This window comes from Melitaea cinxia, chromosome 7 (assembly GCF_905220565.1).
Source record: "Melitaea cinxia chromosome 7, ilMelCinx1.1, whole genome shotgun sequence".
In the NCBI taxonomy this organism is placed as follows: Eukaryota; Metazoa; Arthropoda; class Insecta; order Lepidoptera; family Nymphalidae; genus Melitaea; species Melitaea cinxia.
This window is the reverse complement of record NC_059400.1, coordinates 11,120,444-11,144,264: the sequence shown is the minus strand read 5'-3', so window position 1 is coordinate 11,144,264 and position 23,821 is coordinate 11,120,444. Positions and strand designations below refer to the sequence as shown.

The window sequence follows — 23,821 nt, the reverse complement described above, 5'->3', positions numbered from 1 at the left end:
TTCTTCTTCTTATATATAAAAATGAATCGCAAAATGTGTTGCTAAGCGCAAAACTCGAGAACGGTTGGACCGATTTCGCTAATTCTTTTTTTAAAATGTTCCTTGAAGTACGAGGATGGTTCTTACGGAGAGAAAAATTCAAAAAAAAAATTTACATTTCCTGAAAAAGTCTAAAAACAACACTTTTCTATACTCCCATACAAAAGATTTGTGATAATACTTAAAAGTCAATTTGAACTTTAATACCATACGATAAAGTTTGTGTTAGGCGATACGAAGTTCGCCGGGTCAGCTAGTATGTATATATATTTGTTATAAAGAAACATCAAGGAGTATACTCCAAGTTCTTTTTTCAAATTTTTTGAACCACACAGAATATAAATGATAAAAATGTATGGCGGCGATAAAAATAGCAAACATATGCTTGCTAGCTGGCATTAATGCCAGATGCCCAGCGACCTTATACCGTGGTCCGGTTGTAACCCACATTTTATATACGTTACTATACATTCCTATTACACTATCATCATATATACTCACATGGCAGAAAACATTCTCATTGTCTATGTTCATAGTCTACGAAATGAGGTGAAAGTAATCTGAATCAATATTATAATACAAATATGACTAGCCCGTTGGTGCAGTTTGTAGTGACCCTGCTTTCTGCTCCGAGGGTCGTGGGTTCGGTTCCCACCCCGAGTCTGGGTGTAATATATATATTTATTTGTATATGTATTATTTATAAGTATGTTTATCGGAAAAAAAAATTAGCTATATCAGTCGGCTGTTACCTATAACACAAGCATTAAGTTGCTTACTTTAGGAACAGACGACCGTGTGTGTATTGTGTAGATATTTATTTATTATTTTTTTATTTTATTGTGGAGTGTACAACTTAAACTAAGTATTTGTACTTATATAAGTTACTACTTGATATTTGTATGTAAAATATAACTATTTTTTGTAGTATTGATAAGAAGGAATACAACGATACTTTATCAACACCCGATACAAAATTAAATAAATACAATACTTTATTAATAATTATTAACAAAATTTGAAGTAAAAAGTAAATTTAAAGCAAAGAAATTCTTTAGATAGAGCGATGAACAAGCGGTTACAAACTATGGTTTACTGTACAGAATTCAACATTTCGACCTCTTACAATTTCATTATAACTACAGATTATGTACACAAAATAAAAACAATAACAGGTATAGACAAACCAATTACATAAAATAATTATTATATAATCATTATACGAATCGTTTGATAACATAATTAGTGAACATCTGTTTCATGCAACTGACGGCAAACGATGCGTATTCAATAATTTCAAATTTAACGAATTTCGATACCAACAGCGGGTCCATTGTTAATTATTATTCAATATCGTTAAATTTGAGACCGACCATTGCAGCCAATATTACCTATAATGTTGTCATTGTTGTCATTGTGATCGCATATCATTATTGAAACTTGACGTCAATTGCTTGACCCGTTATTCAAATGTTTGACGTGATTAACCAGTAAAAGATAAATTTAATTGAATCCTAAAAATAAACAAAAATTGCCGACAATGTTCTGATTCATTTTTGTGTTAAAATCAAAGCGAGTTCGAAATTTGGAAACAATCAATTCCAAAGTTTAGTAAAAGTTATACTTCTATTTGTTTTTTATTCGTGAACTTTGTAAAGTCAAAAATTCATTACTTCATCATTTGTTTTTCCTTAAATCACAATATAATCTGATTGACATGAAATATTTATGTCAGGTTGTTTCTGTGCATGTCCAAAATTCCAAGTCATCGGGTACACACACTCATGCATAGAAATAAGCTGCTATGCTTACATCGACTTTAACCTAGTATATATCATTGGTTATTTTGCTTATACTATTTTTTCTTAATACAGATGTGTATAAAACAAAAATTTATTAAATATTATCAAAATTCTTTTTAAGTCTCACATTTCACGAACTTTGTTATATTGAACGTAGTTGGTAGAAATCGTTTGGCATTAAATTAGATGGACAGCACATTATATTAACTTCATGTGTGTATATGTTCATATATTCATGTGTGTAGTAGGTAGGTACTAAGAAATATTATAAATTTAATTTTTTCTTAATATAAATTTATAATTATTTTAGTATAAAATATAAGCAACTAATAAGTATGTTATTAGTAATAAAATATGATACTAGATTATATACAAAGTGCACTGTAGACACGACTAGACATTTATTGTTTAATACATACATTTATTTCGATCTTAGATCATAATTATTATGAATAAAATCACACACACACACGCGTAACACAAAAGCTAGCGATGTTACGAAATGAGCCAAATTTAATGTGTGTTTGTGTGGCAAACTCTGGTCATTAAGAGAACGGAGATAAAAATAGATGTAGCTATTTTAGATAGATGTGTGTCAACGCGAACGATAATTTAACTGATCATTTTATGAAATCATAGCTATATGCTTTGCAGCTTTATTGACTGCAAACATTTTATGTTGACCCTGAATATATTACTTATTTACTTTATATAACTTAGAGCAATGTCACAAAACTATGAAATAGAACAAATTGTAACTTATACTTACAATAAAAGAAACAATAATACGTAATAGATTAAAGGCAATAAGTAAAACAGGTAACAGATAATACTTACAATTAGTAATTTAATTACAGTATTTTTATTGTATATCTAAAGAAATCAACAATCATAAAAAGTCTTTCGAGTAGATCGTGCAACAAATTTAGCTTGATACATATTTAATAACAATTCAAATTATTGCACAGCGTTGAGACACAACGACATAATCTAGAAAAATAATAACAATACTGACAGTTAAACAGTTTTGCTTTAAATGACATTTATTCACAGAAAATTCTAACTCATCATTACTTTTTTTTATAAATAGAGGTTATTATATATATATATATATATATCTATATATATTGAATGAATCACGAAAATCCTGTCAACACAAGAGTAATACAAAGGTCATAACACTTCGTTGATCTGGCACTTTGACAAGTTGTATAATATTAGCAGAAGGTGTTAACGAAAACAGGAAACGGGGCTATTTGAGTAACTATTATGAACCTACGAAGCACAATTTTTATCTCTCTTACGTAAATGTAATGTTCTATTTTTATTGTTTCAGGTGAGTCAGGTCGCTTACATAAATACGGTATAGTATAACAAGTTACTATTTAGACACATATGGGAAGGTGAAAAATTAAAAAAGCTATTTAATACGGCAAAAATTTTAAAAAAATGTCAAAAATACTGAAACATGTCAATAAATCATTCGACAAGCTGTCAACAATGATGATGAATGACGTGAAATAAGGTTTACATCTAAATAATTATAGTACTCGTTTTTTTTTTAAATTTATTTTTACTTAGTACCCTTACGCTTCAGCTTGTAATATCCCACTGCTGGGCATAAGCCTCTTTCTCCACGTAGGAGAAGAATCAGAGCTTAACCCACCACGCTGCTCCAATGCGTGTTGGCGGATATATTCCCTACTATGAGTAACGATCGCTATCAGGTGTACATGATAACAACTGGTACCGACAGCCTACGTGCCGTTATCATTAGTATGACCCCTTAAATTTAAGCTATGCTAAGTATTAACGTAGTGTATGAGTTAAGCTAAAAATCTAGAAGATTATCATTAAAACCCAACAATGTTTGATAGTTATATTAGAAAAGTACCGACATTATTTTTAAGGTAAATACTACCAGAAATAAAATAATGCGTAAAGTATAAATTTCTACAAAATTTGGTTTGTTACAAAAAGTAAGAATGAAAGTTATGACTACTTAATGTTAATTAAATAACTTTTTAAAGTGTCTCAAATTTAGTAATAAAATTAAATCCGTGATAAAAACGTCCACACTTAATTCAATAAAAAATATGTCTGTAAAAAATCTTATACTTAACAACTTTGAATAGCAAAAGACTAAGTTTTAATTAGAGAAAAGAGAGCCAAGTATTTGTAGTTTGTACCAATTTTCTCGACGAGATAAAAATGATGTTTCCATAAGTGGTACATTAATCAGTATTTACTTATTTCTCACGCAAATTTTTTCTTGCAAAGTGAATTAGCAAGTCTGCTTATTCTATGTTTAAGTTTTATTCTTAAAATTCGCACTTAAGCCTTTTAACATTAAAATAAAGGTTTATTTACATTTTAAACAAACAATATTTATAGTCTATCAGAAGGAGAAAACTCATTAAAACCATTTAATGTTTTATTGTTTACGTAAATGAAATAGAATGTATGCTTATTAATGAACAAATGTTCTATAATTATTTATTAAATTATTGATTATCAATTGTTTAAAAATAAAAAGAGCAGTTACGTAAATACTAAAAGAAGATTAATATAATAAATAGAAAATAAATTAATAAAATAAAATAACACGAACATTATTTTTACATATAATATTACAATTATAATTAGATACATAAAACTTTTTTTAAATTTTAAGAATATATATGTATAGAAAAAATATATTGTATGTATAAGAAGAAGTAGGCAACACGTGAATTATTTTAAAATACGAATAAATCAAAAGGTAAACAACAATAATATTTACTTATAATATCTAAAAAGTGTTATGTTTCAAGACAACAATGTGAGGGTACTTGATATCGTATTGACATTAGTTTAATGGTTTTCAGAGATTTTGATACCAATGACCTATAAGTCAGCGGTTTATAACCGCAGTTGCGGTTTTGACAAATTACTCTATAAGTTTGTATACTGAACATTGAATGAAATAATGTGAATAGCTTAAAGGATCAATTTAGTTATATGGCAATATCATATGTAATATGTTCTCATTGTTAGTCAGTCAGTCAGTTCAGCCTATTGCAATCCACTGCTAGACTGCTGCTGCCTTCCCAAGCTCGCGCCAGATATTCCGGTTTTCCGCAATCCTCATACAGCCTACTCCGGCAATCTTACGTTCACATTAAGTACATAGAAATACATACAAAACATAGATATTATCAAATGATTACATAAATCAAGCCATTCTTATCTAGTAGATAAGACTTCCAGAAAAACTAATATAAAATATATTTATAATTATCGTATCAAAAATTAATATTTATTAATATGTACGTATGATTTTATTTTCGGTTTAAGCGAACAGCAGGTTCGATCTCCACTGGAACGATCAATTTTTGATATGATATTCAAAAATGTTTAGAATTCCTAATGTGTGGGTAACACAAAAATAAAATCGTACATATTAAAAATAGCATGGTGTCGTCTCCTGTCAAAGATTTTCATTATAATATGAAACTTTGAATAGTAACGGGTTTCTGTAAAGAACTTACTATAGACGGCGCCACGGTTCGCTTAAACCGAAAATAAAATCATCATATCAAAAATTTCGATCTAGCGGGTACATCGTTCCATAGCTTAATTGGCTAGAGCGCGCCAACACGGTCAGTCGGAGACGCAGGTTCAATCTCCGCTGGAACGATCAATTTTTGATATGATATTCAAAAATGTTTATGAATATTTATCTTAAATATATTACCTTATTCAAAACAATGTCTTACTAAGTCCCTAATATACGTACGCTTCTCAATAAGAATCTTCTGAAGTACCAGTGTTGTTATAGACTCACGTTATATCCATTTTAATCATGGACTTAAATTATTTATTAGTGAATTTTAATTTTATTTCGGCTGTATTATTAAATTAAATGAGTCCCATTGCCAGTCCAGTTTTAGCAATAAATTATTATAATTTTATTTTATGAGTTCTATGATTGTTTTGTTCAATAATATAGGAAATATTTGAGTAAGATAAAATAGATTAGATTTAAAGCTTAATTTGACGTAATTTGAAAAGTTTTCTTATTAGTAAAAATCAATAAATAAAAATGCTCATTTAAACGTATTCAACCTATAATAATACTATGTTATTATGTTTGTTATGTAATATATATATATATATATATATATATATATATATATATATATATATATATATATATATTTGATAACATCTACTCTACATGTTATAAAAAAATGTTTAACCAATGAAAACAAAGTGATTTATTGAAGTCTTAATAAGGGTTCCTTTTCACCTTAAGGTACGAAATTGTAATAAAGGCTTAAAGGGTCTCTAAAATCACATGTGTATTTTTCCTGTTGGATTAAATAGCAGAACCTTTTTGTAGTTGTTTTGACAACTTTGGTATAAAATCCAACAAGTAAAGTTTCATTCTCACAGCAAGTTCTAAGCTGCGCGTTCGTTTTTGTGACGGGAATCCCTAATGTGCATGACTTACTCAAGAACAAAGTTAAATAACCAACTACCAGTCGTTGGATGTTTAATCAAAAGCCTAAGATCCCGCTGCAAAATCGTTCATCACGTAGATAATCAAACTAATTTCTACAAACATTTATGAACAGGCAAATACATTGATAACAGGATCAGTCAAAAATGCCCGCAAATATTTTTAATTAATTTTCAAAGAATAATTCATTCACTTATATGCATGTTTTTATATCACATCAAAGCTTATTTTTACCTGTCCGCTTCACGTGGAATGTCCCAATTATTGAAACGGTGTGAGGTGTATCTTCCAAATGAATAAACCGATTTTAACTAATTGTAAATATTCCGATCTCTCTTCGATAATAAATATATGAAAATTGGCTACAATTTACAATCGTTTTAAGTATATTAAACGAATCACTATTCATCACTTTACTAATATATGTATATCGAAAAATCTAGTATCTAGATAGATATATAGGTATGACATAGCCATAAAATTCTATTTTCATACGTAAATTCTACGCAAACATAAACAACTTGATTTCCCATAATAACATTATTTATAACATGTTTTTTTATAACGTAAGTTCTATTGCAATACAATTTTTAAAGGTTTAACGACATTACAATTATTTGCGTTTTTATACTATGGCACATGTGTGTTTTATATAACTAGGTCGGCAAACAAGTGTACGGATCGCCTAATGGTAAGCGATTACCATAGCTTATAGACATCTGCAGCACCAGAAACATCGCAAGCGCGTTGCCGACCCTATCCCCAATTTCCTACACGAGCTCTGGTCACCTTACAAACAACACTGCTTGAAAGTAGTATTATTTAGCTGTGATCTTCTTAAGGTCGAGGTACTACCTCCGTCGGGCTGCTCCATATTTTGACCAGGAAATTTTCTGCTGTGCCCTACTTCAGTTAAGATGATGATACACATAGTATCAGTGTTTAATAAATAACAAAAGAATTAAATAAAAATAAATTTTGCGCAATTTATTTTTGTATCTTAACAAATCTATTGATTAACCACGAACATTGCAGAGCACTTAAAGTTCTCGTATGGATACGGGCAAGGCTTTCTCAATTTCGGCCTAATTGAAATCGTTTTGGTTCACTTTTAATTTATTTACGTTCCCTTTGATGTCAGCGCGTGATTTTAATAAATAATCAATTTTCTCAATCTGATTTTATCTTCGGCAACCGTAGCATATTTTACTAGATAAATTCATTTCATTTTCTTTTTTATCTTAGATATACATCAAATTTTGTATTCCTGGATATTATTTTATTAGGTTTTTATAGAATTTTCAACGCTGAACCTTATTATTCCTGTCTAGAATAATATGAGACTTAATTAACTAATAAATCGTTAATCAAACATCTCCACAATGTACTTCGATTAACAATGGTTCTAGTGTAACGATGCGAGTAATTGTCTCGACGCCAACGATCGAGGTTTCGATTCTAGCTTGACAGAAATTTGTATTTGCACAAACTTTCTGGTCGTCTTTGTCAGTTTCCACCACCATGCCTTGGAGAGCACGCAAAACCTGCTTTCTCGATTGTTATGACAGAACCTTGATAATGATCATTACATGTGGTAAGGAAATTATTTACCAACCGTCGTTGGTGCGGGATAAATGCAGCTGCAACCCTTATTCTGTATAGAAAAGAAAATGTTTACTGTTTTGTTGACCACCAGGCGTCGAATCTTTTACAGGTTAATTCTATCAATATTGTGATTGAAATATAATAAAGTGACCTGAAAAAAAAAACTTTTTTTTATCTGAATATAAATACATCGTTAGATCTTAACAAACGCACAGATTGAACACATGGTTCTAGTGTAACGATGCGAGTAATTGTCTCGACGCCAACGATCGAGGTTTCGATTCTAGCTTGACAGAAATTTGTATTTGCACAAACTTTCTGGTCGTCTTTGTCAGTTTCCACCACCATGCCTTGGAGAGAACGCAAAACCTGCTTTCTCGATTGTTATGACAGAACCTTGATAATGATCATTACATGTGGTAGGGAAATTATTTGCCAACCGTCGTTGGTGCGGGATAAATGCAGCTGCAACCCTTATTCTGTATAGAAAAGAAAATGTTTACTGTTTTGTTAACCACCAGGCGTCGAATCTTTTACAGGTTAATTCTATCAATATTGTGATTGAAATATAATAAAGTGACCTGAAAAAAAAAACTTTTTTTTATCTGAATATAAATACATCGTTAGATCTTAACAAACGCACAGATTGAACACATAGTATGTCAATATTTATATGCTGATCGCGGCTGCAAGATAAATAATAATCTTTTCGCCTTGGTGCAACAAAATCCAGTCATCCATGCCACCGCTCTCATAAAACCACTCTAGAGATGTGATAGATACCTAAGTACCAGAAGTGTAAATACTACAAACTCGTTTTAATATTACACTAAGAATGGAAATTCACAAATCTTCGATGTATATTTTAAGAGCCGCCGGGCATGTCCAAAGTCGTCGAATGGAGATACAATTTCAGACATGCACCAAAAACCTCGTTGAATTGGACATTCGCAATGATATAATTATATGTAAACATTTGTAATGTAATATTGCTGAAAATATTAAAATACGAGATAGATAGATATATATATAACAATAATTTCTCAATATAGCCACCCCCTCTCTTCCCGTGGGTGTCGTAAGAGGCGACTAAGGGATAACACAGTTCCACTACCACCTTGGAACTTAAAAAGCCGACCGGTGGCGGGATAACCACCCAACTGCTGGCTTTGAAATACACAGGCCGAAGACGGGCAGCAGCGTCTTCGGTGCGACAAAGCCAGTACTGCGGTCACCAACCCGCCTGCCCAGCGTGGTGACTATGGGCAAAACACATGAGTTCACGCTATTTTTGGCGTAAACTTGTGGAGACCTATGTCCAGCAGTGGACTGTATAGGCTGTAATGATGAATAATTTCTCAATATATTCCACCCTCGGCTTCGAAGACATCTTTGTATGTTTGTTGTTGGTTGGTTTGTTGGCACTAGCAGACGGCCTCGTTTTTTGAATATTCTTCATTATACTCCGCTTCTGTTGATTGTAGCGTGACGTTATAACAAATATATAATAGCCCATAACCTTCCATAATGAATTACTTTTTTAATTCGAACCAATAGTTTCTACGATTAGTGCGTTGGACCAAAACTCTTCAGCTTGCTTGCAGTATAGATTGATTGTTGAAACAACGTTAAGATCAATATCACAAAACGATATTTCAAGAAGATATCGTTTCGGAGCGAGTCTCCGATCACTTGACCTGATTTAATGATTGATTAAACACACAAACTAATTCGGTGTAAACAAAGGTAAACATTTATCGATGAGGATTTAAACGTGTTCACCTAACAGCTTATATCACGTAGACGGGGTGTGTCAGCTAAGCCAATTTGTTCAAAACGACCGAATAAACACACGTCGATTGTCCGCTTTAGGGAGATTTATAGCGAGATCGTAAAATGCAGTACTCTGTATGAGAACGCCTAAATTGAATGGAGTAGGTATAACTCAACCTTTGAATTTACTGTCTTTTATTTGCGCACATATTGTTAAAATTGTAGCACAGCCGCCAATAATGATATTCGACCGGATTAATCATAAAACTGCTATTTCTTTTTGTAAATTGGGTACATTTTCGTTGAAACATAATGGTAAATCATTTTTTGCAACTTTTCTATTAAATATATACCAATTTAATGGCGCGTTGGCGCAGCGGTCACAGCACTGGGGTTCGCGGGTTCGAGGCCCGCTAACGACAGATATTTGTATTGGCCATAAAAAATGTTGGTCTTGGTCTGGGCGTTTGTGCTTGTGTATTTTATATCTGATCCAAGACACAAAAAAGAAAATGCTACTGGGGCCTTTGAGTGTGAAGCGTTTATTTATAAATGTGTATTTTATGGTAATAAATAAATACTTTACATTTTGACTATTTATTAATTATTGTGCAAAGAAAACATCTTAACAAAATCCATTCTTATACTTACTTAACTGTTGTCACTTAAATGGTGTGGTTTAAAACAAACATATACTACAGTATATACATTTAATATATTATATATTTTATATTAGCGATTTGGCGGCCCGGGGCACCAGCGGAGGGCGAAGCACCAAGTGCAGAGAGCCCGAGCGCGCCACCGCCTCCGCCGCCGCCCGTATGGTCCCCCACTAGCACCACCCCATCACCACAGACACCGAAGAAGACCTTCCGTCCCGTCCATTTTGAGGAAACTCCACCACCGAGACGAAAATTTGGCGTAAGTTAAATCTTTAATCCATTCTATGTTTTTAGTAATTTAAAGAGTTGTTTCGGTTGATTATTTGAGCCGCTGACCTCAAATCAAATTCTCACAGAAATAACGAGGAAGCCTAGTTTTTTTATCTTCTCATTTGATATCTTAGTCTGTATAAAGGTATGATATTAGGGGAAAAGGAAAATCTGTTAAACTTCACAGAATTTTTTAACTCTACAATACCGTCTTTTTATTAAAGTAAAGTGCGTTTGTTATTCTATTGCAAATTGAATAACTGTATATGTATTTGTATTTTGCTTAACTCGATTATCTGACCTTTGTCATACTTTAATAATAACCACTGACAGCGGTTACATGATCTCTGAATCATTACGAGAACAGAAAATTAGATAATACTCACAGAAAATGTTAGATGACGAGTTAATTTTATTTTCATTTTACCTGGATTTTTAAGAAATAATAGTTCGCTTTCATTAACATATAATACATATTTGTTTAGATCAATAGGTGTTCGAATGGTGAAGGTGGTCTTGATCTTATTCTTTCATTTCCTGATTCTGAAAGCAAACTCCTGTTAATTGTTAGAAGTTATGGAGCAATTACGTTACGGAACGGCGATTTTATCTCCGTACTCTCCGACACCGTAGATTATTGTGGTCACGTAACCTTCACTGTTTTTTTATACAATTAGGTTGGCCAACAAGAGTACGGCTCACCTTACTGTGAGCATTTACCATAAATTATAGACGCCTCCACGACCAGAAGAATTATAAGCACGTTGCCGACTCTACTCCTAAACCCAACTAGGAGTTCTAGTCACCTCACTTACCACAGGAACAGAACACTGCTTGAAAGCAGTATTGTATAGCTGTGATCTTCTGTAAGGTCGAGGTACTTCCCCAGTCAGGATGCTTCAGATTTTGAGCAGTATACTTTCTGCTGTGCCCTATCTCAGTTAATCAGTTATCGCAAAGCTCGTAATCTTAGTAGGATATGATCGCAAGTCGGGTGTTTATTTGGGATAGATGCAAGATGTGATGGAAGGCCTCTTAGTTAGGGCCAGCGAAAGAAAATCAAGATGCCTCGACGACGGCCTTCGAACCGTTAGATTTATCGCGTAACATACGTTTGGTTACGCGTTGAAACACGTCGTAAATATACTATTTAACTTTATAAAGACATATATGTATTCTTCGGTAGCCATTAACACGCTGGCGCGACAGATAAAGGTGAAAAACCCTTTGTTACTTTTTAGCCTAAAACTGTTGGATGTCGTGAGTTGTGTTCACTTTGTATTTTAATTTATCTTATTTTTAGTCGTTTCAGAATGAACAATTAAAGTACAAGAGAATAGCGAAATTAACTGTAGTACTAAATAGTATTAAAATGGAACCGTTTTATTGAGATTTACCGTAAAAAGTAGCGATTTTTATTACATTTATGTTTACAGGTTGATAGAACAATACAAATATTTATGAACTTACTTGACGATTTAAGTTTGCGCTTCTTCTAAAAAAATGTAAAAACAATCATTTACTAGAATAGTTGTTAGGAATAATTGTGTTTGTTTTAAAACAAAATATACCGATTCCAATTTACATCGACAAGCAAACGGCAAGTACGAATTATTAGGTAGGTAATTTAAAAACTACTCATTATATTTTCCTCAAAGTCAAATAGCAAAGCAAAATCATGACAAGCACCAGCTTTTCAATAAAATAATACCAAGTACAAAATTATTAGGTTGGACGTACAAAACCAAAAAATAAATAAACTTTCGTGTTAAGAACCTCTTCCTTTTGTAAAGTCGGTTAAAATAAGATAGTGTTTTCTGTACAAACAGCAGTAACATATAAGTATTTTATTTATGGAAAGAAAAGATTACTACTTAGAAGAAAATATTACTTTAGAAATAAAATAAGATAAGACAATTCTGCTAATTTAACGAGTTTGTTTTTATTTGGAATTGATATTTGTAGAGATATATAAAAAATACTTTAGCAATTATTGTGAAATATGAACACAATATACAATGAGACTGGTATGCTGTCATTATTTCTAAATACGTATAACGGTAATGTAAAACTTACGTATTTTTTTTTAATAAAAATAACCCAAAAATGTTCTAAAACAAAGTAGAAAATACGTTAGTCTAATTACAACCATATCATATATATTAATACGCTAAGGTTAAGGTGTTTGCCTCACTTTTTAGAAAAAACCTCACAATTACTCTACATAAATTATATATTATTTTATAGATTGTTAAGCACTCTACCGGCATCCAAAACTAAAAAATAAATATCATTGCTTTTGTTTTTGTAAATTAATTAATTATTAAAATGATATATATGACGGCTTTAATTTTGAAACAACGTTAACATGATTGACGGTCGGTAAATTTTTTACTTATTTAGAGCAAATTATTCGCACAAGTATTGCTAGTGTTATTTCATAATTAGAAAATCTGACTCTACATGACATATATATATTTTTTATTTTCATTAAAGATATAACAGTTTGTAGTAATTCGTGCATATTTTTAACTGACTTCAAAAAAACGAGGAGGTTACTTGAATCGACCGTATATATTTTTTTTATGTATGTTCGGGGATAACTCCGTCGTTTATGAACCGATTTTGATAATTCTTTTTTTGTTGGAAAGGAAATATTCCTAGTTTGGTACCATGACAAGGAAACCAGGGTCTGATGATGGGATAGAGGAATCGAGGGAAACTCTCGAAAATCCGCACAACTTTTTAATGAGTGTACCGATTTTAATGATTTTTAATTTAATCGAAAGCCGGTGTTTATCATGTGGTCACATTTAAATTTCATCGAGATTTGATTACAACTTTTGGAGTAATCTTTGATAATGCGTATTTACTTGACTCACACAACACATGAGTTCACGTTATTTTTGGCGTAAACTTGTGGAGGCCTATGTCCAGCAGTGGACTGTATAGGCTGTAATGATGATTTACTTGACTATTTTGTCGTCTACCTACGTTGTATAATTGAAGTCGGTTTTTCTTCGTTTGCCTGCAAACACAATTATATTCCTTTGTAATTTATTAAATTTAAAGATGAATGAAATACTGCTATTTATGACTAAAAGGAAAGGTATCAAATAACCAATATTTTTAAGACTCTGTCATTTTGCTATTGTGTCTATTATAAATGATGGATTTGATTCAATGTAATAGAATTACGAAGTAAATTACAAAAAAAGTGTTATACTTGTAGTTACCGAAAAGGTCAAGTGAGGAACTGTAAACTGTTATTTCTGATATCAATCGATTATTTATTTAGTACGAAGTTATTTTCCTTATGAAATAATGTACAATTTCAGAGTTCAGATCAGAACGGGTGCACCAGCGGTTCGGAGAGCGAAGGGCGTCTTCGAACATCTTTAAGCGCACCGGCAACAGGACTCAATACCTTAGGATCTTCTTCTAGTAGTCGCTTGCCAAGAGCCCAAAACCCCACCGTGACACTATTGCAGAAAGCTAGAGGTAATGTTATTTATTTTGTTTTTAATACATATCAGTATTTCAACATATTATTATGTTAGCCACAAAACAATGTTTTTTTTTTACAAATTATATGAAATAGTTTTCGAATTGCACTGTAGTTTAATTATTTCATTGAATACATCGTTCACATTTTCGTTCAGCGTGTAACTTTTAAAGATTGATATATATTTATTTTACAAATGATTTTTAAGTAAGCTATTTAACTCTAAAATCAATGAAGTTAAAATTAAAAAAAACTGCGTCGCGTTGTATAGTTGTGTATAAATAGTTTCAGGCGCTATTTTTTCCCTTTGAGTAGTACAGTAGTAACAATCTAAATAAATAAAATAAATTTATTAATTCTTAAATATTAACAACAAGTTGTACACTACACAAGTCAGTCCGTATTATACAGCCAGGAATTTTTAATGTGAGTCACAGCATAATTACAATTCAAGAGCCCTCGTTGTAAATGTTGTTCCACGCATACAAAGTTACACAATATTTGTCATACCATAAAACAATAATAACGTGATGTTTTAAATTTAATTTAAATTTTCAATTTTAGATCATATTAACATTGCTAATTGTAAACTAAGTTTCGACGGTCTACTTGAATTGTATCTTATCTAAAATGTTAGTCAAATGTTACCTATAACACTTTCATTAACCCTAGAAATATAACGTTATTTTTAGTACGGAAAACGATGCACCTGAGAAGCACATAATTTTTTGTCAAGATTTACTTACAAATTATAAATAAGTGATATAATTTTTTTAAATTATGTCCAATTTCACATTACTAATATGTAAATAAAAAACAAAATGTGTAATGTTATTTGTTTATTATTAGAAATTATGTTAGAAAATTACAGAAAGTAACAAAAATTAGAGTTATGTAGGAACTATTTTTTAGAATTTTTTCTTATAAAATAGGTGACATTTGTATTTTGTCTTAGTAGCTTTCTAGGGCTAAGTAGCCTGCCTTAGGAATAGACGAAGTAGTACGTTAAAGTACCTTAGTGATCTTATTGACATGTACCAATTATCGCAGTAAATTCTTAATTAAAATATTATATAATGTAATTTCTTAATTCTTTCTTTTCTTTCTTCTACCTGAAAAACTGTAATTACGTGGTTATTTAATATTTCCGATATCCCACTTTGCAACGAGTTTTGATAAATTTATGAACAAGAACTTTGTAATTTATTCACGTCCATATTGTTGAAACAAGGGTTAATTGCCGTCAAAGTTTTATAAATAGTCCACGCAGTTCCCCTTTCATTATAAATTACGGAACGCTGATAACTGTTTCCTCCTTTACAAATTACAGACGCGTTGATAACTCGTCTCATTGTCCTAAAAAATATTTGCAGATGTGACAATTTGTTTACCTCTTAATTGCTTCGAATCGTCATCCCTAATCCTACCTCCTGTAATCTCAAATTTGTATCCCTTTGAATTTAATAATGTTAATTAATAAACGCGAAACACGAATTTCTCTGGCCTAGTTAGCAGGTATTCATTTTAAATTGAATTAGTAAATTGTGTTTGAAAATTGTTGACAGTTTGTTTTCTTAATTATGTGGTATTTAAATTAATTAATATCAGGGTTATAATCTAATATGATTATCTATTTTAAGCGAGTTTATAAAATAATGTATCTGTAATACTTTTAGTATGTAAATATATTTATTCTCCGTTATAGCATTTGATAAAGCTTACGATAAAATAAGAAGGTTTGTGATACCTTAGTCAGAAAACAGTAAAGTAACAGTCAATTTAATTGAATGACGTGTTCAATATTGTATCATTGAAAATGAAAAAAATATCGCGATCGTAACGTTTGACTATGACTGAAACGAAGGCTGACGAGGGTCTAGCAATATTATTAAAGTTTAATAGGGTATCACAATGCTATTTAGATGACGGCACTACGGATCGCTGGAGATTATTATTATCTGATTGAAATTTAACACAGTAAAAATAAAAAGACAATAGTTACATCTGAGTCTTTCATAAATAAAATTTAGTGCTAGTCTTTTGATTTGAGCTGATTTTACTATCATGATAAATAAAATCGAATTGTTTCTCTAGTTTTATATTCAAAAAATATTTCAATTGTGTATAACATGATAATGAAATATCGTAATAAAATTTTTCTTAACAAAATCTAATTATGTTGAACATGGTAAACGTTTGCTTTAAAACGTTGGTATACGAATAATGCTAATATTGATTATTTTTTTTACTCAATTCTTATAAATTTAAATCAAACTTCAAATATAATAGGATCTAAAATTAGTAATTATTGTTTTCATTGCCTTTTTTAGTCTACTTTATTTACTTCTCATGAACTACTACTACTACAAAAAAAATGTATATGAATTTATTACTGTAATACACTATTTCATATTTATTTTATTACTGTAATACTTCAAAGAATATATAACTGTCTATATCTGATATATTTTTATTTATTTTTCTAGAGGGTCAAACCTCTCGTGGACCGAGCAATTACTCACAGGAGAGAGATCCCCGCCATCACCTTCCACGTGACCGGCCATCGCCTCCTAAAGGTGACCCAGGTAAATATATCAAATGAAAGTGTAGTAACTTCGTTATAAGTTATATTGAATAGTAAGGTAGTATAACTAACAAAACAGTAATCAAGGGCATTGTTGTCGCTTCTGTAGAAAATATAATTATTAATAACTAATTAACTTTTGTACTGTTTTGAAATTTGCTACAGCTAGTGATGCGACAACTTATTTTGTTATAGTGTGTGTCAGATTATAAAACCAAATCTCGCGGTAGTTCGATTTATTATAATATTCTTGTAAATTGATCATTTGCTATTAAAACTAATTTCTACATACCTATTTTTGATACTATTTTTCTTGAACTAGAGTAAGTATTAATAAAAACTTTTATTAATTTCAGTGCATGCATTGCGGAAAGAATACGCTAGCGAAGGTGAAGGCGACCGCAGTGACTACGAGCGGAGTCAGAAAATGACTGACGCTAAAAAGAAAATTGAAGGAATTGGACCCACTACCAAAGACGGAATGCCTGTAGCACTCAGATCTGTAAGGAAAATATTGTTTAATTAATTACATTTGATACTTATTTCTCTAGAAAGTATGAATATTCATGATTATTAAATATGAATAGTTACAAAGTACTTACTGCTAATTCATTTGCTTGTAGGTCGAAAAAATTACATTTATGTTATATTAGTATAAGTAAATTTTTACCGTCAACATCAAAGATAATATTCAAAAGTTGTTTGAAAGTTTCGATAATTTTTTTTTTTTTTTTCAATATTACTCATACAAGAGTTGAAACTTATCTCGTAAATTTGTGAAATGTTGGCACTACTTTAGCCAAAATTTATTATATTATCATTTTGCTATTATTTTTAAAAACGAAAAAATAACAATCAGTTTTGTTTTTAATTTAAAAAGTTTGTCTTAAATGAAATAGTTCGTCACAATCCTTTTTACGTCCGCTGCTGAACATAGACCTCTCTGACACAACTCAAAAGACATCATAATTATTCTGTATGAATATAATTAACTTTATTTGTTTAATCACGCTTAAATTAGATCGATATGACATGTGAAAACTATCTTGTGTTAAATAGCTTGTTTACAGAAGACGGTCATAGGTTAAAAAAGATAACAAAAAGTTGGAGATCAAATATCATTAAAAATGCGCAAATATTTTTTTAAAATTACGTAAAAATTTTGGCAAGAATTTTATTTATATTAAGTACTACGACATACTGTTTACAAATAAAACTTGTTGATGTTTTCACATTATGAATTAATTAATGTTTACGCGAAGTTCACTCATTATAATGAAACATTTTTCGAATTTTATCACGGTTTATTAAGTTTTTTAAATGCCCGACGTTTCGGATACTTTACAGCAACCATGGTCACGGTAGGACCTCCTCCCGTTCATTTAAAAAAAGTTGTTTTATTACAATTATTATTGAAGTTACTTTTACAAAATGAAATTGTGGTCTGAAAAATATTTTCTTTGTTGTTGTAGGAAGTAAAGGACCCCTCGAGGTGGTACAAAAAAATGTATGACACGATACATAAAAACAAATATGACGGTAAGCTGCGAAAGTATTTTATACACGTTTATTTTATTTGTTGTATATTTTTTTTTATTCATGAATTTTACACAAATATCATACATTTTCTTTTTCAGAGGATTATGTGACTATACGATACAAAAATCAGCGAGGTGATTATTATATATTTTCAAAATTATTTAATTCATCGTCACCACATAACGCTTTTAAATAACATTAAATAAGTATTTTTATATGTTTTAAATCACAATAATCATTGAATTTTCCCTCTTCATGTGCTCTCGGGTCAGTTTGAAAAAATCTCTGGCTTGATTAAAAAAATGTTTTTTGATTTTGTATTATAATAATATTTCACTATATAATATATCACACACTGTAATGATACATTTATTATGATATAACGTTTGTAATTTAACAAAAGCCATATTCAGTCAACATTATTCATCATTATTATATTATAGAGGCGAAATTCAACCTCTTGCCTAAACCAACATGGTCACCATTTTATTACATCTTTGTAATTATAGTCATGAAAGCTAATTGTGTAAATTGGTACATATTTTTGTTGAATAGTTTTTACAAGGTAAATAAAATGCATTACAGATCATTATCAATAAATAAGAAATAGTATGAGTATATAAAACTGAAAATTTTATTAAACCAATCTTTTTTTAATTTAATTTACGTGTTTTTTAAAATTAGACTTTAGTCTATACAGCTAAATTATCATATCAATAAAATTTATACATTTTATAGCCACATACTAGCACTACATTACACTAGCATCCCGCCCCGGCTTCGCACGGGTATTTAACAACAATTTCAAAATATTTTTTTTCACTAATTCTTTTAAAAATATTATATAGCCTATGTCACCCGCGTATGACAAACATACAATCAAATCTTTCTTCTTTATAATATTAGTATAGATGAAAAATATACCACAGAAACTTCTAAAGTTGTTATTCTAGCTTAATCTGATTTTAATAAAAATTTATGTTTAAATATGTTGTCATTGTGGTAAAGGTTACGTAGAACTTAGCTCATGTTCATACACATGTATGGCTCGACCGAGGTAGTACCACATTTCTAAAAGAAAATCTTCGTGAAGTGGCTAAATATGCAGAGTTATGAACGGTCATTGAACGAGTTCAGGAAAAGAATACCTTATTTTCCTATTGTAACAAAAAAAAAGCTTAATCTACTACGTTGTCCTTTTCTGGTTAGTAAGTACAATAAAAATAAAATAATTTTAGGTGAAATACAAAGACCAAGTAGCAATAGATCGCAGTATGCATACTTCGATCCTCGCTCAGGATACCTCAGTGAACCCGAAGGCGGTCTCAGTAGACTAGCGTCGAGCACATGGAGCGACGCGTACGACAGTGACGTAACTTCCGGCCCCAGACGCCGAACGGCTTCCGTTCAAGAAGACAGGAGATACGATAACATGTCGTCATCCTATGCAGCAAATAATAAGTGAGTTTGCGTCTGTGCTTGACAGCTTATGATGAAGACAGATATCCTCCATAATCGTCATTAGAATATAAAAATGAGTAATTAAAATATAAATTGAGTAGTCTGACTATTCAGCACACATGCAAATATTATACTTTCAATACTAGCGATAGTACATTTTATTCTAACATTTTTTTTAAATCATGTAAAAAGAAAATATCTTGTATGAATTTTTTCTAACAATTGGATAATGAATTGCCATTGGTTACACTTAACTTTGTAAGTGATAGTCGTCTTCACAAGTGATAGCCGCTGACTAGTCGGTACATCTCTAGTTATTATATATTGTTGAAAAGAATGTTTGTATGATATGGTTTCTGTTAAAATTTTAGATACAGCACATTAGCTTCAGCAAGAGCCCGGCAGGAAGTGTACAAAAATCAACCGGGAAGAATAGAAAACTACGTGCCAGGAAAATCTTCCGTCATCGATAAGGAGGCCAAACAGGTAAAACATGAGAAGGAACATTTTAAACCCTTTTTTACAACAGGGATGTGAGGTCATAAAACATAATTAAGAAATGAACATAACATCCACAAATCTTGGTTATGGCCTATATCTAAAATCATTTTTTATTTCATTTCATTTACACCATCATATCTCATCGGTTATAAGTCACAAATCATTCATCATACAATCATAAAACTTAAAGATAGCTCTACCAAGCTGCATAGTATTAGAAATCAACAACAACAAAATTGATTTGTTTTCTTTTTCTAGTGGTGGGACGAGGTCATGGACATTTTTGACGGGGTACGATTTTTAATTTTATTATCTGTGTACCTGTGACTTAACTACTGTAACATTTTACTTCGTTTTGTATTTTAATATTGGCTTTAGCTTTCAGTTATACACTTTAAATAAAAATAAATAAAAATCCGACGGAAGACTAGTTCCTTAAATGCACAGAAATATACTTCGACAAAAGTATTATTTTGCCAAATCTTCACCTATTTGCTTTCATACTATAATCTGATGCTAATTATTAACAGAAGCGATAATTCGTAACAATAACTGTATTGAATTAAACTTTTACCCACCAGCATTGACAAAGTTTTGATAATACATTTCTATAAGATTGAAGAGAGAGTTATTCCTTTCCTTTAGTACCTTAATTGTAAAGAAAGATAAAAAAGAAATATGACTTGAGTATTAAAAGCCGTACCATGTTTAATTTTATCTTTACTTGTCTTACTGAATACACGTTCTGCTGATCTTTACAGTTTAACAACTTATAAGCGGAAATATAAACGCTTGATTTATTCAACAATTTTAACCTTCTTATTAATGGTTTAAATTAGAAAATCCACTACAGGAAGTACACTTTAAGAGACTAAATTATAAAGTAATTAATAATTCCGTTAAATATTTGCTGGAAAGCGTTTATATTTCTGCTAATACATTTGGCTTCACTAAAGCATATAATGCTATGTCCACATCGCTGCTTGGGCGCGGCCGGCACTAACAGTGGTTAGACGAGAATTCTCCTCTGCCTCCTTACTCCACATTACTCGCTCGTGCTATCCAGAAGAGTGTAAGGTTCCTTAACATGTCTGCATGTTGTGGTGCCTTTCATGTTTCGAAAATATTCTCAGTGTGACAATTAGCAATAAAGATTTTGGTTTTAGTATGAAATATAGCATGCCGAATTGACCAATATTGACCTATATTGACCATCATTATCATCTAATGATAACAAAATACTATCGAAACCCTTAAAAAATCAACAAGGAAATTTATCACTTTACTGAATTTTATTTCTTAAAATATTCAGTATAATTTTTAAACGTGTAATCCATAATTTAAATCTTTCAAGTATCCAAACTAAATTTGAAGTTTAAACATTCTTACTTACAATTAGCCTTAAATCTTTAACCGAAATATTTATGTTTCATTGTCACGTTGAGGAAACATTATGAATTAAATTGCTTTGCACGTTTTAATGTATATATTTTTATTCCAGGCGCAAATCAAACATGAATTATTAAATAGAATCAAGTATACCATAGTATTATGGTTCAATTTTCATTTATTTTCTATCCCGCAAAATAATCTTCGTCCCATTCAAGTTTGAATAGTTAAAAATTTACCAAATATTGCTGATTGCATTTGGTACGTGTTTACATAACTTGTAAAAATAAAAGTGTAATAATACGATAAATTTGATAACTGTATATCTTATCGTGTTTTTTTATTATTATTGTCTCATGTCTTATAAATTCCCACTGCTGGGCATAGGTATCTTTTGCATGCAGGAGAAGGGTCGAAGCTTAATCAACGACGCCGCTCCTACTATATGTAATCATCGCTATAAAGTGTCTATGATAACAGCCGACAGCTTAACGTGCTCTCCGAGGCAATATAGGGACAGACACGTAGACTGGAAACAAATGCTTCTAAAAATACAAATATCTGTCTAGCGGAACCGCAACCGTTGGTGTGCGTCTCCGCGGCTATGCACCATAACAACAAAACGATCGTCATATACTTATATATATAAAAGATTAAATATTAATAATGCCTTACAAATAAATTCAACTATAAAACGTTTTATAAATTATATAAAGGCAGAAGAAAAATCTTTTAAATATTTTTTACTTCGAACGAAGTATGTTCAACGTCAATAATTATGCACATAAAATTGTTTTATAAATATAATCATTGCATCAATTTATAAAAATCTAGGTACTTGCCAAAACAGGTAAAATGTTAAAAAATCATTGTTGTTAAGTTATCTAATCTTTGGTTCGTACTTTCTTTAAATAGTGAAAAAGTAGGGCAAAATTGAATGACTCTTGCATAACAATACTTTACCTTTGTGACAAAATTCGGCTTTTGTATTTATACTTTATTAGAATGAAAATTAATGCTATTGGTGTTTTAGTATTTTTGCTACTTTAAGTGAATGTTGCATCATTAAAATACACTGATTGTAAACGCATGACCCTTTTTATTTAATAATATTTTGTTTGTTGTTTTTAATTACAAAATTAATTTTTTTCATTAAAAAAAATAACAAGACCTTTTTTCTCTCCTTATTATACTTGTTCATGGATTTAATTGGTATTTTTTTTTTCTAGCAAAATGAATCAAGTACGCCATCGCAAACTCAAGCATCGCCAAAGGAAAAAAAAGATCTAACGTCTGCTATACTGTCAAAGTCTAATATGGCAAGGTTAATATTAATATTATATTGTCTTATATTACAATAGTTCATGAACCATAACATTGTTATTTATAATTTGATATTTATTATTTGTTATTTATAATAATTTAAAAAATTTATAACCAATAAATAAAACCTAGTATTTTTTTTTAATGAATTTGTTTAGTATGATAATTTGTTTATTGATATAATTTTAAAATTTTATTTTTTATTCCTAGAGCTTTAAAGGAATCGGGGTATGAATCCGACTCTACATTAATATTTCGACGTAGAGAAGACACAGAGGCGCCACTGTCACCCGCGGAAAGACGCGCTGCTTATAGAGATTTACAAGCAGGCGGGGAACCACCGCTAAGAGGTTTCCGATCTCCAGCTCCACCAAGACAAGGTAAATGTAACTTTAGGTTCGATCAAATTTTAAGTACAGTATAGTATTTATGTTGTATATGAACTAATTAATTTGATATATCTTCATATTGGTACATACGTTAAAACCCAAGAATCTGCATAATATTACATTATTAAAATATTGGTTATAATAAATGAACTTTATGTGTTTTATGACGGTTTATTATTTCATATAATATCGTACATCGTTTGTTTTGGTTATAGAATAAACATTAAGACATAGTTCTGTCACTATTTTTAAATATTAAATACATAAGATTTAATTTATAAGCTGTACCTACTACAATATGGTTACATACATTATATTATTCGCATGATTATTCGGTGTCGGTATCTAACATATTTAATTATTTGGTGATATAATAATTTACTTGCTACTATTTCAAAAAATAAATACTAAAAAGGGTAAATGGCATTTTAAATCAATTTTATGAATGAATGAATGAAAGTCAAGGACATTGCCT

General features: G+C 30.6%; 1 protein-coding gene across 1 annotated transcript in view; it reads left to right on the top strand.

Annotated features, from left to right (window-relative positions):
• The window catches only part of LOC123655356, an 87,480-nt gene that overhangs the window by 39,848 nt on the left and 23,811 nt on the right, over window positions 1–23,821 (top strand). The window contains exons 3-14 of the mRNA XM_045591168.1: window positions 10,460–10,644; window positions 13,994–14,156; window positions 16,647–16,745; window positions 17,101–17,246; window positions 18,217–18,283; window positions 18,382–18,417; window positions 19,522–19,744; window positions 20,116–20,230; window positions 20,504–20,536; window positions 21,252–21,317; window positions 22,864–22,958; window positions 23,168–23,337. Coding sequence (XP_045447124.1) covers window positions 10,460–10,644; window positions 13,994–14,156; window positions 16,647–16,745; window positions 17,101–17,246; window positions 18,217–18,283; window positions 18,382–18,417; window positions 19,522–19,744; window positions 20,116–20,230; window positions 20,504–20,536; window positions 21,252–21,317; window positions 22,864–22,958; window positions 23,168–23,337 — 1,398 coding nt within the window. The remainder of the gene's footprint in view (window positions 1–10,459; window positions 10,645–13,993; window positions 14,157–16,646; window positions 16,746–17,100; window positions 17,247–18,216; window positions 18,284–18,381; window positions 18,418–19,521; window positions 19,745–20,115; window positions 20,231–20,503; window positions 20,537–21,251; window positions 21,318–22,863; window positions 22,959–23,167; window positions 23,338–23,821) is intronic.